Source organism: Drosophila montana, unplaced genomic scaffold, assembly GCF_035044405.1.
Source record: "Drosophila montana isolate Dmon_TW-CO22-7 unplaced genomic scaffold, ASM3504440v1 contig_825_1, whole genome shotgun sequence".
In the NCBI taxonomy this organism is placed as follows: domain Eukaryota; kingdom Metazoa; phylum Arthropoda; class Insecta; order Diptera; family Drosophilidae; genus Drosophila; species Drosophila montana.
Window position 1 is genome coordinate 119,127 of NW_026999114.1, and position 18,967 is coordinate 138,093.

Consider the following 18,967-nt stretch of genomic DNA (forward strand, 5'->3'; position numbering starts at 1 on the left):
CATGGTTGTTATATATTATACATTAAGATTACATATTTAAACTGTGAAATGTCTATAATAAACAGACTATAAACATGGTTGTTATTGAAAAATGAATTCCCCTCAGAAAGGGTTGGGAGAAAAAGAAGCGCAGACACAGCATAAGTTAAGCAGTTTTCAATATAAATATACATTCAAGATATATAGGATCCCAAGATTTGACAGTTAAACTTTCAAATTATATATTTCCCAATTGACTTGCGGTGACAGTATTAGAAGGCAATAGGATGTGATTACACTGACAGGCATTCGATTGTACGTTTTTTTTTCTGCTAAGGAAGATGTTTACTTAGAAAATTTTTTGAAGAAAAAGTAATTTCTTCAATTTTTAATTTGTATTTATTTATAAAATACTAGCGGGTATAACCCGGCCTTACCCGTGGCACGTATGTTATAAAATCAATGTTTTCAAAATGCTTTGAAAATTATTTTAAAACTGATCGGACGGGAATCAAACAACTTTTATGCAAATCGGACAAAACTTAAAATTCATCAAAAAAATCTTTGAAATGCATTTTCCAATTTCCAATGGATTTTTCAAAAAGTGTTAAACACCCCTCAAATGAATTTGAACATAGGGGCCGGTAAACAAAAATCTTTCATAAAACCGTTTTCCGCCAATTTACCACTGTTGCGGGTGGAATTTCCCAAATCGCTGAAATACGTATTCATTAAGTTCTTATGTAGAGCTTTGAAAAAAAAGTTTGAAGCAAATCGGACAAAACTTAAAACTTCGCCCAAAAAATCTTTAAATCGCATTCCCCCCGAAGAAGTTTGAATTCTGCGAAAAGTGAGAAACACGTCTCTAATGATTTTTCTTATAGATCTTTGGAAATTAATTTAAGCGCGAAACGTCACCCACCAAATCTTTGACCTCTATTTCCACCAAGGAGGAATGGATTTTCCTAAAAGTGTGAAACACCCCTCAAATGAATTGAATGAATGAACAAAGATCTTTGAAAATAAGCTTGGGGCCGATCGGATCGTAAACAAAAAACTTTCATACAACCGTTTTCCGTCAATTTACCACTCTTGCGGGTGAAATTTCCCAAATCGCTGAAATGCGTATTCATTAAGTTCTTATGTAGAGCTTTGAAAATAAGTTTTAAGCAAATCGGACACAACTTAAAACTTCACCCAAAAAATCTTTAAATCGCATTCCCCCCGCAAAGGTTGAATTCTGCGAAATGAATTTGAGCGCGAAACGTCACCCACCAAATCTTTGACCTCCATTTCCACCAAGGAGGAATGGATTTTCCTAAAAGTGTGCAAACACCCTCAAATGAATTTGAACAAAGATCTTTGGAAAAAAGTTTGAGGCCGATCGGATGGTAAACAAAAAAGTTACATACAAACATTTTTCGCGATTTTTCCACACTTGCGGGTGGAATTTCCCAAAACCCCGTCTTAACGTGCACCTACATCACATAAGGTAACTACAGTGAAAATTTCAGCTTCCTAGCTCTTACGGTTTGGGCTGTGCGTTGATCACCAATCAGTCAGTCAGTCAGCCAGTCAGTCAGGACAAACAGCTTTATATATAGAGATGGTAAGTTACATTGAATGTAAGTGAAAACTAAGAGTTCAATCAGGAATACTTTTATTCGCAGTACTTAGGTACCATAAGTGATGGAAGTACACGCTAAGACAAGGTTTCAGGAGTATGGACAATCGCGAAAAAAGTTGTATACAACCATCAGCTTTATAAGGTACTAGCGGGTATAGCCCGGCCTTGCCCATGGCACGTAGGTTATAAAATCAATGTTTTCAAAAAGCTTTGAAAATGATTTTGAAACTAATCGGACGGGAATCAAGCAAACTTAAAATTCACCAAAAAAAACTTAGAAATGCATTTTCCGCCGAAGGAGTTTAGATTTTGCGAAAAATGTGAAACACGTCTCAAATGATTTTTCTTATAGATCTTTTGAAATAAATTTGAGCACAAAACGTCATCCACCAAATCTTCGACCCCCATTTGCACCAAGGAGGAACGGATTTTTCCGCCAATTTACCACTCTTGCGGGTGGAATTTCCCAAAACCCCGTCTTAACGTGCACCTACATTACATAAGGTAACTACAGTGAAAATTTCAGCTTCCTAGCTCGTACGGTTTGGGCTGTACATTGATCACCAATCAGTCAGTCAGTCAGTCAGTCAGGACAAACAGTTTTATATATAGAGATATATATATTTTATATGAACGTTAACAGCCGAGTTGATATAGCCAGCCATGTCTGTATGTCTATTTCTTTACAAACAAGTCTCTCTGTTTTGAAGCCATCGTCTTGAAAATTTGTAGAGGGCCGTCTTTCGGAACCGGCCGTGTCGGAACCGGCCGGGTCGGTAAAAATTAAGATCTTGTATGGCAGACTTGTTTGCATCTGATAAGATATTTATATACAAGATATTTTTACCAATTTTTAGCTTCACTATTCTCCTCACGTACCAGCAAAGCCGTAAGCTATATGTCTACAAGTGTATTTAATCTAAGGCGTATCGAAAATAGCCGTTCTTACCTGTTTATCAATATTTCGATTCATTAGTATACCCTTGTAGAAAAAATACAATTTTCTCATTGAATCTGTAGCGCGTATTCGTTTTGAAGATATCTCCATAATGCTTATATATATCAGTATCAGTATCGCTATCTCCATGTCCGCTGTCTACTGTCTGTCTGACCGTCTATCCGTTACCATTCAAATAAGTCTCTCAGTTTTAAAGCTATCGGCATGCAATTTTGCAGAGATTCGTTTTTCTGTTGCCGCCAGAGCATATGCCGAATCCTGCCGGATCTAAGCAAAATATATACATAGCTGTCATAAGTCATTAAGTTTGTGTATGAAAAACGTTTTATGCCCTGAACCCATTAAAAAAGGATAAAAACGGTATAATGCACTTGTGAAAATTTATGTAACAGGCAGAAGGAAGCATCTCCGACCCAATAAAGTATAAATATAAATATAAGAGCTAGAGACTTGAAATTTTAGCTGGTCCTCCTAGTGCACGCTCAGATCGAATTTGTTTCCAATCTTCGATAGCTTGCCCCGTTTCCAAGTAATCGATAAGAAATCGGTATCGAAATCCTATTTTTTGAGCAAGTTGTGTAAATAATAAGAGCTAGAGTCACCAAATTTTATATGTTGCTTCTAGAATAGTATATATATATATCAGTATCTTTCATTTTATACCCATCACCACCTCCCCGCTACCACCGTAAAGCTCTTAATCAAGTAAATAAACCAATTTACATATGCTGCCCACCAATATAAGCCACAATTTAAACTGTGAGAATACACGAATATTTTAAAGTACAATAAGATCTACTGATGAAAATTACATCAAGATCGGGCAAGAAACACAAAAGAAAATGTTTTTCGGCTGCCTACGTGTTTGCGGTAGCTAGCGCAAATTGCAAGAATTTCTGTATACACACATTCGTGCGCGTCTTCTTTAAATTCTATTAACAGCATTGCAATTGCGATTGTTGTGTTTTCTGTGCTCCTATTTTAATTTGTGTTTTTTTTTTCGCATTAATTATCATTAATTGGTGTGGCTGTTGGGTAGACGCGGCGGCAGAAAGTACGGTCTGCTGCGAGTTCGAGACCTACCGAGGGAAATTTTATATTTTTTTTGGCTTGTGTGGCTGTTGAGTAGAGGCGGCGGCAAGTAGTGCGGTTAGTTGCGAGTTCGAACCCTGCCAAGGAAACGTTTTTTTTTTAATTTATCTTTATTACTAAAGCAAACAAGCGGGAGCTCCCGACTAGAACCTCTTACTTTTTTAAATTTATTTTTATTCGTGCCAAAGCAAACGAGCGCGAGCTGCATTGGGTGCTGGTAGTAGTATTCTGGATATCCCCTGGTCGGACAAACCAGACTAGAACCTTTTGGTAAAACTATCAAATGTTATTATAAAAGGAAAACTGTCAATGATACCACCAAATGTGACATACTAAAGCACATACTCATCATATAGATTCAGAGTAGTAATGTTAAGAAAAAGTTAAAAATCTTTTAAGCAAATTACCATTATATCATACAGATATATCAAAAAGTTTGAGCCGATCGGATGGTAAACAGAAAAAGTTCATACAAAACCTTGACTTAGCGTGCCACCTCACAAAAGGTAACTAGAGTTCAAATTTCAGCCTCCTCGCCTTTACAGTTTGAGATGTGCGTCGATTACCAATCAGTCAATCAGTCAGGACAAACAAACATTGGTAAAAAAAGGTAAAAGTACAACCTTTTTACCCATTTTCAATGGGTTCAGGGTTTTTGCCGGTTGGTAAAGCTACTAATCTAGAAAAACAAAAAGATTTTCAGACAAGAACCTATTTTTTGATCGATTGTGCCTGTGGAAATATGTGATATAGTAGTCCTATGTTGATAAACAGCATAATTAAACTTATATCGAATTTGGTCAGATATATTGAAACAACAATATTTTTTACAAGATAACTTAATTTTCAACTGATCGTTCCTATAGCAACCTTATAGTATTCGATGTTGATGACATTTTACTTATATGTAAGGCTCAAAGTGAAAGTAATAAATGCAGAGTTTGGTCAAGATATCTTAAAGCAAAAGTTTTTTCGTAGAACAACCTAAATTTCGTTTGATTCCTCCTATGACAGCTGCATGGTACAGCTTTCCGATCTTGCCGGTTTCGTCATATAAACTGAAGAAGAAGAATACACATTCTTAAGAACATTTTTTTTATATGCGTTCCATGCCATAGCCGGCTAAAAGCACCGTAACGTTGGTCGTCCGGTTATGGAAGCTTTTATTGATCTCATTGAAGGTGAATTTTAGCTTATAAAAGAGCGAGAAACTGCTCGGGTAATTTTCATACATACATTTATTCATTTAATCTTGACTGAAGGTTTGAACTTTAAATGGGAACTGGTAAGCGTATTCTGTTTGGGCCAATTGAGAATAGTTTTATTTGGTCAAATCGTTGCCGCCGATGCTGCCACCAAGATTAAAGTAATCTGCAGCATCTGGGTTCTTCTCGGCATCTGTGCTGCCAGCAATGTCCTCGTTGTCTTCCTCATCGTCCCCCTCAAAATCGTAAGTGTCATCGAACCCCAGCGCATAATCCTTTTCCTCTGCGGGCACAGTTGTTGATTCAGGTAATTCCTGAGGCAACTCTGGCAAAAAGGGCAGTTCAGTGCTGGAAGTGGCAATAGTACTGGTGGTGCCAATAGTAGTTGTGGCTTCTGTTGTAGTTGTTGTTGGTGGGCTGTTGCTGCCCGTGAAAATATTTGGTTTACTAGAAAATTTAGTGCCTGCAATAAAAATGAAATGAAAGCAGTTAAATGACGGAATGCCCAATACTTCATTCTTCAATACTTACACTCAGGCAATGTAGGCTCAAAGTCGCATCTTATGCGTAGGTCCATATCCTTGTCAGTTAGCCGTCTGACATCCTTTGGCCGTGGCGTGGGGCGACGCACAAAGTAAACTTCGCGCACCTCATATATTTCCAGTTCGGGATGGTTTGGAGATGGACGGCGACGAAGGAAACGCTTGTAGTGGACAGGATTAGCAGGTACGTCGGCCGGATATGGCGCCGATTCCACTAACACGCCACAGATGCAGAGCATTGCCGCGAGCATTATACTCAAGACATTTAATAGTTTTTCCATCGCTGCGCTATGTAAAAGACTGATTTGTGCTTCCTGATCGCCGCTTTAGCATGCTGGGTACTGATTATCACAATTTACGCAGTCCAATGCATGATAGCCTATTGACCTAGCTTGTCTGCAGATGAACTAGCCATATTGAAGGCACTGCATACTTTAGGGCAGCCACTGCTAATTATACTACGTGACAGCAAAAAAGCGGTAATACTCAATTATTTTGTGGCCACTAAATGATAAAAAAGTATATTTATATAGACTTTACCCATAGAAATTGGGTAAAAAAAGGGTATATTCATTATGGGCAAATTTTTTTCACAGGTAAAGGGAGGCATATCCGACCGCATAAAATAAATATATTATTAATCAGCATCAATAGCCGAGTCGATCTAGCCATGTCCGTCTGTCTGTTCGCCCATCCGTATGTGTGAACGCAAAGATTTCAGAACCTATAAGAGCTAGGGACTTGAGAGTTTTGAACGTAGGTCCTCTAAGTGACCGGGCAGTTCGAGTTCGTTTCCGATAATCGATATCATGCCCCTTATCTAAGCTAACGATAAGACTCGATATCGCAGTCCTGCTTTTGAGCAAATCAAAAGAATAGTATATACAGATCAAGTATGTTTCATTATATAGCTATCGCCGGACCCTGCCTCCGACTCATACCTATAAACCAAATAAATAATTCAATTGGAACTACCCACCAAATTGCAAATTGCAAGTAATGTTGTATATACATTTATATACACTCACTGTCATGCGTGTCTTTATTTAATTTTATAAAAAACATTGTAATTGCGATTGTATTGTATTGCTGTGTGTATTCTATTTTAATTAAATTTTTTCTTTCGTTGAAAATTGAAGTTGGCTGCTAAATCGGTTGTTTACGGTCGAGTCCAATGGAGGCAATTTTTATTTTATTCCAATTTATTTTCATTACTGCCAAAGCAAGCGAGTTCGTGGCGCGAGTAGCATTCGTGGTTGGAGAAGGGAGTTCAGGGTATCCCCTAGTCAGAAACTCCCGGCGGGAGCCTTTTACTTTTTTTTTTATTTCTTAACCTTTATTAAAAGAATACCGAAATCCCTATAATATAATAATGTAGAATCTAGCCTCTGTCCTGTAGTTGTGCTGGTGTTAACCAGCGAGTCTTACGATCAGATGCACCAACTTTCGTTAGGTAATTCGACACCGAATGGTAACGCGATGGGTCGGAGCACAAGATTACTTCTAACGATCTTATGTATTGCAGGTCTTTAGGCACTTCGTTACCAAACGGCAATGCAATGACGATCGATTAAAACGAAAATGGAAGAGTTTTTGTTGATTGCATGGTCAAATTTTGATACTGGAGTGGGCGTGGTATAAATATTTAAAGAAGATCAACTGCTATATATTTACCATACTGATATATTATCTCTTGCTCTAAAACTGTACATAATATAACATTTCGAAATGTTACTGGTATTTGGTAGACGCAACCAACGAATGAAAACACTTTGATGTACATACATACATACGTATGTATATAGTCTATACTTAAATTTTAGATACTCTAGCTTCCAAAGTGTTGAAAATAAAATGTTTTCACATGGACTGGCAGCAGGATGGACAATGTAAGCTTTTTCGCTTTATTAACAGAATATCAAAAGCTTTTCGTAGAAAACAGCTTCCCCAAGTTGCCAGCGTGAGAGCGTGATATACATACATATGTACATATGTATGTAAAGATGCTGCAGCATTAATGGTACATGTTTGCGGTTGTTTTGGCCCCATTTCGAGCACAACGCCGAACAGTTGTTGACGGCCTTCGCTGGCGGGCAGACGCGCGTAAGTAGCTAAGCAGCTGATCGCACAGAATTGAAAGAGTAGACAACATAGAGAGCGCGACAGCACTAGAAAAAGCGATTGACAGTCTGAGAGCGTGAGCGCACGAAACGGTAGCTAAGAGTGTACATTAGAGCGAGACGGTGAGATCTGGCATTGTGAAAAATATTTATGCACAAATTAAATGAAACTGAAGGTGCATAAAATAATTGTTGTGTCGCCATTGTTGTTGTTATTGTGTAAAGTGGCAGAAAATGCTCACTAAAAATATACGCCAAGACTAAAAGCAAAAAAATGAAAGCACCCAAAAACGCTACGCGTGGGTAGAAGAAAAACGGCTTTGACGGTATACATATAAATTGTACGTACATATTAATGGAAGCATATGAACGAACAAACATAAACATACATATATAGATATATAATGCATATAGTATAATTGCTAGCATAGTTGAGATAAACAATAAATTGGCTGTGCGCCAGGACGCAGGGAGAGCAGGAAATCGAAGACAGAGCACGCTGATATTGCTGGTTCAGCCTCGCCAACAGACAGCAAACAGGTGGAAGCATCAACAAGATCATCTAATGTGCAGTAGCTGTCACCGGTGCTTTAACCAAGAGCAATGTCAAAGCAGCCACATCAGCAACAGCATTCGGAATCCACATCCGATTATGAGGAGCAAGAGCGGTACGATCCTCTGACAAATCTGCTACGCTTGCAACTCCGAAAGCCAAAACACTGGAACTGGGAGTTGAGCACTTCGCGTAGCTGCAATAATATTGCATTGCCGAGAATTCTGTTGTATGATAACACGGGCGCGCTTCTACTGGATGCGGATGGGTTTAGCGAGCAAACATATCGGCCTATCAGCGTCCCAGATTGCAGGCGAAAACTTTCGACGGCCAATCATTACCAAAGGCTCCAACAGGCGCGACTTCCCGGCGAGTTCAATGGCCTGTGTATTAATGAGGCGGCTCTAAACGATACACCCACACCCGTAATCCCATTTACGAGGCAGCAGATTGCAGGAAGCTGTATTGACTTAAGTACCCATGAGTTGCCGAATTGGCAGCCGCACGAAATGGATAGTTCGCGTCGCTCGAGCTCGCTGCGAGGTGCTCGGCTTGAGATTCAGGATCACCGGCTAGACCAGCCACAGCAGCTAACACAGAAATCGACATATCCCACGCCGCCATCCACTTCGACGCTGACCACGACAGCGAATTCGTCGTCTTCGGGACCACGTGAGAAGCGTCGTTATCGACGCTCTCACAGCTCTGGCCAGCGTTCAATACTGGAACGGTTTAGCATGACGCGCGGTCGGCACTCCTCCCCAGAGTATATCCAGGAACAGGTATTGGAGCATAAGCCGCGATACTATCTGTGCAGCAGTAAGGCCGGCACACTTGTAATCCAGGATGAGAGCTTCAATCGAGTGCGGCAGCGCCGCCGACGGCAGAGGAATTCCTCGAGTGAGAACGTGTTGGTGCAACAGAATAGAAGCCCCGCAGGTAGTGTCGTGCAGGTCACGTCGCACAAGCGTCACCAGCAACAGCTGCGCTGCCGGGAGGCGCTGCTTCTAACCTCAGACGAAGAAACACAAGCCCAGAGCCAAAGACAATCAGTGAGGCATTCGCGATGCCGGCATGCTAAACGAATTTCCGGCAACGATGGGACCACTCAAGGTGAGAAATACATTACATACATTACACTCTCTTCTTAATATGCAATTCTCTTCACCTCGTCTTTTTCTTAGAAATTATCAAAGTCGATACGGGAAACTGTATGCACCAAGCTGTCCCTTGTGCTACGCGACGATGACGTCATTAATGTAAATCCTTATATACACAAATATACAAAGACCGCCTGTTCTCTGCTCAACGGCAATTTTTTCTTGACTTGGTTTTTAAAGCCATGTGTGTGAAAATTAACACAAATTCAAGAACATACAAATAAAAAAAATCATGCAAAAAATCTGTCCTGACTAGAATATATATTTCTAATTACAAGTCTATCTCTGATATTATAGACCTGGTAAAAAATACATACTCTTTGTGAGCTCGAATTTGTTTCCTTTTGTTGTTTATTTTACCTATTTTACATAATTTCAAAATATTTTGAAATATGGAAAGGTCGCCAGAGCCATCAATATTTTACATAATGTTCAGTTGAAATGTATCTTTGTGGTCAGCAGGGGAAAAGTTTAGATAGTCCTTAGGCAAATGTCTTTATCTCGGAGAGTATAAGAGCTGGAAGCACTTAATGTGGAATGTAGGTTCCCGTATTCCGTATACTTTTGGCATCGGATACCAACTGCAGTAGGAAGCAGAGCCATGCGATATTTTTTATGTTTACATTTGGCTCCTCCGGACTATAAGCCTCGAAGGATTTCTTAAATTAATTTGGGGGTGAGTATTTGTGTTTTTTAGGATATCTGTATGTGTATAAAAGAAAGTTCTCTGGGTACAGGGTATTTTCTAGTCACTAGTTGTGCTATAAACAGAAAATTGTACAGTCTGTTGCACACACTGCTGTTGTACTCAATTACACATTGAATAGGGTATATTGGTTTTGTGCCATGTCCGCCTTTCTGATATTGATATACTCGTGTTTCCCTGCGTTAAAATTAAACGACTACTCCTACGGATGATGAAATGACAAGACGAAATACATACATACATATATGTATATATTTTAAACCTAGAACGCCCAAATTTGGAGGTAAGATTAACGATTAGGATGTTCGCTTGATATTGCTGCGTAGAAACTTTGCAGGCTTGCAACACCAATAGCGTGAGTAGCCCTAGCGTGCACAATCAGCTGCCTTTTGTTTAAATTTTGGCTGCTTAGATAATTAATAATTGCTAATTTATTATTTATTTAAAAATTCACCGATGAAAAAACAAGGGTAATCAAACCTGTATATAAATTTGAACTTGCTGAAGGTGTAAATTAGTTGCATATTTTCATGTTTTATAAACCAGCTGTTACTGTAATAGAACCACTAAAATATAGTTTATTTAAAATACAAATGTAAGCAAATATCGATTGAAATAATCGAATTCTTATCGGGTCGATTTGCATCTTTTCAATACTTCGTAGTAAAAGGTCTGGGTCTAGCAGCCTTGTAAGAAACTATTCAGTATTGTTGTTGCGAGGTCTCGCTAAATTTCAAAGCTGCAACGCTGAATGATGAAATGAGTGAGTTATGCAACGTCCCAAATGAGCTTTCCTAAAGATCGCTAGAAAAAAAATATTATATATTATTATATTATGGGAGCGTGGAAAGTCGGAAAAAATCGGTGTCTCTTTTATAAATTAGGCTCTTGTCTCCTTTTTAATTTAGGCTGTTATTAAACTGTCAAAGAGTATTATCACATGCCCTTATACTTAATATTTACTTCGGCCAAAGATTGAGTGAGGGTGTTAAGCCAAAAAAATAACTCGATCCGCCCAAGAGTATGCAGCAATATTAAAATCATTAATTTCGCACTGTCATAAGCGACGGCGTACTTCTAAACGAAATATTTAAAAAACAAGATCGTGGCAATCTGGTACACCAGACTGCGCTATACTCTGTTCACAATGAAAAAGATTGAATCAGTCGAACAAAGTTGTTCCGGTTATGTGGTGGTGAATTAACGTCTTTCAATTCGTGGTTTTGGAAATGATCAATTTCTGCAGATTTAAAGGAGCCGGGTGGGCATGGCTGCAATACGCTTTGATTGGCCTTTAGAGGAGGTCATCAGTAATGTAATAGCAAGATTTGGTGACTATATCTCTAAGACTGAGGGATATATAGAATTCCGCGGTGTGCCATATACAGCATGTAAAGTAATAAGTCTTTAGCTTTAATAACGCCAAAACACATTACATTCAAACAGACAGACAGACAGCACGGTAGACAAGATGGGCAACCAATATTGACCTTTTCATTTTGTGGACAGAGTATCAAAATTGGTCTGAGCTGTAAACAGATTGATAAGAGACTAAACTGTCCGAACGGAACTCGTGACGAGGATGGACACACACAGATTAAGCGGAGAAACAACAGCTTCCATATCAAATCTTGATTCTCGGTGCGTACTAAACAGTGGTCGGACAACGACTTGTTGGCTTCAAACGGAAAAGATGCTGCTGCGCTCTGGACTGGGGCTAAGGCTTCTGTTTTTAGGGCTGTTTTCGGGACTTCTGATGTTATCCCTGCTGCAGAGCAGTGCCGCACGCGTTATTTATTATAATGTGCTCAACAGTAATCAGAGCATAGAGGCGGAAAATATGAACACTATCAACGCCATCGGTAAGAGCATGTTGTTCGAAGTACGACGCCTCGAATGCAGGCGTGGCTTCATGCATGATCATCACAATCGCTGTCGCCGGGTAAGTGACAAACTGGATGTAGTAAGCTATAAATGTTATGAATTGATTCGCACTGTTTTCCAGATTGTATAGCAACCTTTGGACTAAGGCTCGTTAACTTATCGATGTATCCAGAAGTCATTAACGATTAAACATTATATTTTATAAAAACTACGTCACAAGACTGGTGCGAAGCGATATTTTCATTATGAAATTATGAGAAGTTTCACGAATAGCAAATTGCAACGGCAGATACTTTACAGATACCGATTAAGATACGGTGACAGATACAAAATACACGAGCACAAGACACACATGTTTTTAAGATAAAGGGACCATTAGGCACTGACTCAACCATCTATTTTTATATCGACAAAAACCCGTTTCGCTGGCGTTACCTCGGTCACATTTTTTCGGAAATGGGGACGTGGTGTCACACCAGCTGGTCTGTGACGTAGCTAGTAGCTTCCTAGGAAAGCCATGAGACAATAACAACAGCTGATTATTTTGTTTATCAACTCATGCTGCTAGCGTCTTTTTAGTGGGAACAGTTATGGTGAACAGCCACTTCAAATGTAGAAAACGTTAGTGTCTAGCAATGGTGATCCCCTTGGGTTTCTGAATGTTGGTAATAAAAATTTGCACAGTCTGTATGTGGAATAGTTATACTGAAAATATATCGGCAATTGCTGTATTTCACCACTAACCAAATAATATAGACTGGTCAAACCGTACATTTGGTGGTGACAAGCGTTTTTTTTGCGGCTGGTCCAAAGTCGCCTTCGTTTTTGTTCGGGTTCGAGACATGCCCGCATGCTCTCACAGCAAGAGAGTAAGAATACATATGACCTGTGTCGTGGAACGGCATCGCTGTCTTTTTATTCGCTTACTCTACAGGAAATTGCTTTGGTTTACTCTCATCCATATGATTTGTCAGATAGAACGGCATCGCTGTTTTTTATCTCGCTCCCACTACAGGAAACTGCTTTGGCTTACTCTCAGTGATCTTTCAATTTGTCTATGTACCGTTTAAATGTTTGTGAGTGTATGTGTCCGCAAAAGCAAAAATGCCCACAAATTCAATTTTTCTCAAAAGTCGGTGGCATTTCTTCCCTTTTGAGCGGACGAGTAATATGAAATAATGAAAGGGTTTGCCAAGTCGATGCAAAATTCTTTCATTTTAGCTCGTTCTTGTTTGAAAGGGTACCTAAGTATAGGTATGTTTGCATTTAAAAAAATGTTGTTCTTGCTATGCACGCACACTTGCACATTTTATATATGAATAGAAGCATTTATGCGCATGTGTGCCTGTTGGTCCCTGCCTGCCTGTCCGATGCAAATTTGACAATATTTTGGGATTTCTGAATTTCGAGCTCTATACACAGACACACACACACAAATGTGTGTGAATGGGATGATCATGGGCGCAAAATTGAAAAATAACATTTTTGGCAGGCGTTTGACGCGCGCCCTTCTTATTATGATTAAGGGTTTGAATTGAATAGCTTGAATATGATAAGTAAATAAAATCATTAATACAATAAATATATAATTGAAGATTTCAATTTTGCACAAATTATTTAAGTGATCAGTCACTTGACCCATGTACATACATACATACATATGTATGTATTACATAATCATAAAAAGAAGGATGCGCGACAGACGCGTGCCAAAAATGATATTTTTCAATTTTGCGCCCATGATCATCAGCCCATTCACACACATTTGTGTCTGTGTGCGTGTGTGTGTAGAGCTCGAAATTCAGAAATCCCAAAATATTGTCAAATTTGCATCGGACAGGCAGGCAGGGACCAACAGGCACACATGCGCATAAATGCTTCTATTCATATATAAAATGTGCAATTATTCGTGAATAGCAAGAACAACATTTTTTTAAATGCAAACATACCAATACTTAGGTACCCTTTCGAACAAGAACGAGCTAAAATGAAAGAATTTTGCATCGACTTGGCAAACCCTTTCATTATTTCATATTACTCGTCCCCTCAAAAGGGAAGAAATGCCACCGACTTTTGAGAAAAATTGAATTTGTGGACATTTTTGCTTGTGCGGACACATACACACACAAACATTTAAACGGTACATAGACAAATTGAAAGAGCACTGAGAGTAAGCCAAAGCAGTTTCCTGTAGAGTGAGCGAGATAAAATACAGCGATGCCGTTCCACGACACAGGTCATATGTATTCTTACTCTCTTGCTGTGAGAGCATGCGGGCATGTCTCAAGCCCGATCAAAAACGAAGGCGACTTTGGACCAGCCGCAAAAAAAACGCTTGTCACCACCAAATGTACGGTTTGACCAGTCTATATGTTATTTGGTTAGTGATTACACTAAATTCGCTGACACCTTATGCCCAGTGCCGAGGTAAATGAAGAAACATTCGAGCATCCTCCTATATATGTATGTATATATATGTACTTACATATATACAAAAACTGAAACTGGAATTTCTATATGTTAGGTCCACACTATGGGAAACTTAGTCTATAATAAATTCAGTGATTATAGTCCAATCATTCTAAAAGGGGTTTTTTGCTTCTATTTTGTTTATTTTTATTTAAAATTTCTATAGAGTCCGAAACCGACGGGTTCATACAGATGGCTTGGAACCACAACTCTAGATTAACTCCGGCTGTTGCCTTAACATTATAAAGTACACGTTTTTATGAGCTCTTTAAAAAAGTTGAAATCGGATTCAGCTGTACTTGTCACTCATTGAATATTGGACCTTCATGTCATATCAAAGGAGCTACATTTTCCGAAAAGTTTAAAATAGGTCTCAAAAGCAAGAGACAGTATTTTGGACTGTGAACAAGTACATTTGCACACGGCTTCAACTGACTTACTTCTTATAGCTTGTATAAATTGAGAATAGATACAAATTATAATGGATTTGTTCAAAGGTATGTAACAAGCGAAAGGAAGAATATTCGTCTTCAGAAAGTATATAAATATATTAAAATATATTCTAAAACTGGACACTTGAAACACATGATTTTATGTTTGTACATATATAACACACAGAAAGAGCTTATACATATTTTTCAATATCTCACTCGACACATGTACATACTATCTATAATTATCGATTAAAGGCATATGGGAATTTGAGACACCAAATTTGTTAGTAAAATTCTTGTATAGTATTTTTATATCATGTACCCATTGAAAATGTATAAAAAATTTATAATGATATTCTGCAAATGTATGTAACAAACCGAAGGAGTCGAAGTGGAGTCGGCTTTTCGTTCAGTATACACATCCCCTATCCAGCAAAATTAAATAAACAAAACATTATTAATTCGCTTAGCGTATGGTATAGGAGAATATTTGACTTGAATTGCAAGTCTCTGACTTTCGTAGTTTTAGAGATCGACGCGTTTATATAGACGGACAGAAGGACAGAAAGTCTAAATTTGTTTAACGTGGCGTGTACCCCGGAGGGGTTTACTACCACGGTATTCGAAAATACAGCGAGCCGAAACAAGCGTCGGACTAGCGCCCCTCCAAGACACTGCATGTGCAATGTCCCTTCGGTACCAATTGAATGCATGCTGGACAGAAGGACAGACGGACTGGCGAACATAGGTGGACCGACTCAGCTCTTAGTCATAAATTGACCAGTCAATAATATATTATAGATTTAATGAATTCGCGGATGCCTCCACCTGCCTGCCGCACACATTCGCACGAAACCATTATACCCTTTTTACCCATTTTCATAGCTAGAATGACTAAGATATTGATGCTGACCAAAAATATACATACTATATGGGATCGGAGATGATTTCTTCTGCCTGTTACATACATTTGGACAAAACCATTATACTCTTTTTATCCATTTTCAATGGGTGGGTTAAAAATGTTATAAGAGCTAGATACATTGAACTTGGCGTGTAGCTTCATGTGTAGTATATACAAAAATATTGCACTTTGTGGACGCCTCCCACCATTGTCCACAAAATTTTAATAAACTCATCTACAAAATTATTGGGCTTCATATTTATTTCATAAACACTATAAACACCTATGCTGTTCCATATATTAGCAAGTGGCCAATTCAGATAAATAAATTATAAAGATAAAAATAGATAATATAATATAATAAATACAATAAAAATAATTTGACTATTTATCTCTATATATAAAACTGTTTGTCCTGACTGACTGACTGGCTGATTGGTGATCAACGCACAGCCCATACCGTAAGAGCTGAAATTTTAACTGTAGTTACCTTATGTGGTGAAGGTGCATGTTAAGACGGGATGTGTGTTTCAGCGATTTTGGAAATTCTACCGGCAACTGTGGATGGAAATGGGCAAAAACACTTGCATGTAGTTTTTTGTATACCATCGGATCGGCTTCAAGCTCATTTCAAAGTTTTTGACATGTTTTTTTTTTATGACGCTTTGCAAATCCATCCCTTTTGAATGAAAAATTTAGGTCAAAGGTTGAATGAATGAATGTTTATTTTTTAACTTCAACAACACTGGACTAAAATGGACTGCAAACTCAGTTTTAAATGCCGATGTAAAAAATAATTTTAAAACTTGATTTTAAGATAACAGGAGCTAATTAAATTTTCATTGGGCGGAAAATTTGATACGTATTGATGTCTGAAACTTGAAGCAAACAACTTGAACCGATCAAGTCCGGGAAATACCAGCTAGCATAATATACATAAAAGCTTTTTAGCTTCAGTGGGTTAAAATTTCTTAGTTTCGTTCGCTTAACATGTTAGGAGCCTCAGTTCCCAAGGAAATTCTTAATAATTTGCATGCCAACATTCTGTATATATATGTCGATATCTAAGCTGTAGATAGTTTTTGCTCACTGATTTTATGGGCAAGTTGAATAGTTGTTAAGTAAAGCGGACAGGCAAAGCAGAACAAGACTTTCAATTACACAGATTGCGGGTGACATAGTAGCGCGGTCTAGATAAGATTCCCGTATACAGGGTGTTGCACAGACCAATGGGTGGGAGTCAGATGTCGACGCTATGGGAATTGCTGGTGCAGCCTGTATAGTTTATCAATTTAAAGACGTCGCCAATGCGCGACTGGCAGGCAGAGGCCACTTTTACCTAAGAACTGCTTGCCCAAATCGTATATAATCAGTTAAATGACGGCGTTTGAGCGTATAAGTTTGTTGCCTGTAGCACAGCCTAAAGACTTGAACTCAAAGTGCGATTACACAATTTCACACTGCCACGAAAGTGCACGCAAAACAAATCGACATCGACCCACATTTAAGAGAGCACATCATGATGCTAAAACGCATCCATCAGTTACTTCTATACGCGCTGTGTCTGCTTATCTTGACTGTGTTGTGTGCACCAGCACCGAGTGAATCGCGGCGGGTGATCTTCTTGGCGCCACCCGGAATTGCCCGCGGGCAGATACTGGCTACGCATGGCATGGAGAAGTCTTGCCAGAAGTGCCATATGAGAGACCACCGTGGCAACTGCCGGCGCATAATATCGTACAGTTCAGGTGTGTATTTATAGCGTCTGCGCCGTGAGATAATCAAAGCCTATGGCCACTTCTGTGCTTAAGAGTGTGCTTTACTTAGGAGGCACTTTTTAATTTGCTTTTGCAGATGGCGTGAGCTGCTGACATCGAGGCCGGACGTAGTTATGTCGTGGCTATCAAACTGAATCTCTAATTCACTCAGAAACCAAAACAAAACACGTCATTCGTATTTATTCGCCTTTCAGTGCACTATTTATTACATTATTTCACAGTTCTTTTGTCTTCTGCTAATAAAATTTGATGAACTTCTGCAAGCATTATAATAATATTTTGTTTGCATATTACACAATATGAGGAGTGCCCGACTACGAAATTGCCTGAACCCATCGCCGTGTTGCCGTCTCAAATATTCAGACTTCCATGTGATTCGGAGTAGTAGGTCGATGTCTTACGAGTCCCTGGTAAGAAGTATTATGACTGCGAATTTGGAAACACAAATCTGTGATTTATAATTAACTTGAACTGCACTGCACGTTTACACTGGGAGGAACTCTGCTTTAAATTTAATATGTCCACCTCCTTTAATTTCTGAAACCAACACGTTTATAAATACCCACAGACGGACGGCCGGTCGGACGGACACACGAAGATTTGGGTAAATCGACTCGGCCTGTTGATGCTGATCTTCTGCCTGTCACATACGAATATCATTACACCTTGTTAAAAATGAGCAAACAGCGCTCGGTCAAAAATCGAGAAGTTCCAGCGGCAAGCCCGCATACAATACACTAAGCATACTATATTTTGTTGTATGATGGAACATTACTTCTTTGGACAATGGCGGGTCCAAATGACGAAAATACATTTTATTTTTTAATAAACCTTAACATCTATTTTTGTTTATTGTTTGTAAGGTCAGTTCATATACATACTTCACCATTACTTATTCAAATCTAAAACCTTTTATAATCGAAAAAATAAAGTAAAGCTTATTTAGCGACCTACATGCCTTAGTTATAAAGATTAGACGTCGATAAAGTACTTCTTGTTAGAGTCTATCAACAAAGGTCTAATATATTTTAATGCTGAATTCTGAACGTCGACTTTCCGAATTTCCAAAACAAGCCCACGAATAGTCACAGCATAAATAAATTTTTGTGTTTCTTAAAATGTCATGAATGTGCTCCTTAGATATTTTAAAAATTTAATCAAAATCGGAGTATTATATCTGTCAGATGAATCAGCTGATAATTTGTTTTATTATTTTACATAGTACTTATTTATTGAATATCTAGTATTAAATTTCTTGTTGGACTAACACTAACGTTTCAAATATTATTCTAATTTCTGTTACAATTAATTTATGTATTTTATTTATGTTAAACGGCTCTTGAATAGCACAAAGGATTTGGGTGTGAGTCGAGCTTTGCGCAGTGTTTGTCTTCTTGCTCTGGTATCTTTTCTCTGTGAAAGTTTTTTTTTCCGGAAGTACCACGGGTCCTCAGCTTGCAAGTTTGCAGTTCGGGCTTCTTTACCATCCGAACGGGCTCGGACTTATTTTCAATGACCTCTGCTTAAATTTATTTAATGCGTTTTTCAATTGAACA

General features: G+C 38.6%; 4 protein-coding genes across 4 annotated transcripts; 3 read left to right on the forward strand and 1 right to left on the reverse strand.

Moving 5' to 3' along the window:
* Positions 1-4,876: 4,876 nt before the first annotated feature.
* On the reverse strand, positions 4,877-5,701 carry LOC135440096 (uncharacterized). The gene is made up of 2 exons (XM_064699104.1): positions 5,393-5,701; positions 4,877-5,324 (listed from the first exon to the last, which is right to left on the reverse strand). Exons 1-2 carry the CDS (start codon positions 5,682-5,684, stop codon positions 4,978-4,980), a joined length of 639 nt encoding a protein of 212 aa, XP_064555174.1. The 5' UTR covers positions 5,685-5,701; the 3' UTR covers positions 4,877-4,977.
* A 1,763-nt stretch (positions 5,702-7,464) lies between these two features.
* Positions 7,465-9,569, forward strand: LOC135440102 (uncharacterized). The gene is made up of 2 exons (XM_064699112.1): positions 7,465-9,189; positions 9,261-9,569. The coding sequence occupies exons 1-2, from the start codon at positions 8,127-8,129 to the stop codon at positions 9,323-9,325; spliced, it is 1,128 nt and encodes a 375-aa protein (XP_064555182.1). The 5' UTR covers positions 7,465-8,126; the 3' UTR covers positions 9,326-9,569.
* Positions 9,570-11,510: 1,941 nt separating this feature from the next.
* Positions 11,511-12,602, forward strand: LOC135440103 (uncharacterized). The gene is made up of 2 exons (XM_064699113.1): positions 11,511-11,884; positions 11,948-12,602. Exons 1-2 carry the CDS (start codon positions 11,525-11,527, stop codon positions 11,954-11,956), a joined length of 369 nt encoding a protein of 122 aa, XP_064555183.1. The 5' UTR covers positions 11,511-11,524; the 3' UTR covers positions 11,957-12,602.
* Positions 12,603-16,987: 4,385 nt separating this feature from the next.
* On the forward strand, positions 16,988-18,596 carry LOC135440097 (uncharacterized). Its single transcript, XM_064699105.1, has 2 exons — positions 16,988-17,381; positions 17,488-18,596. The coding sequence occupies exons 1-2, from the start codon at positions 17,153-17,155 to the stop codon at positions 17,502-17,504; spliced, it is 246 nt and encodes an 81-aa protein (XP_064555175.1). The 5' UTR covers positions 16,988-17,152; the 3' UTR covers positions 17,505-18,596.
* Positions 18,597-18,967: the final 371 nt, after the last annotated feature.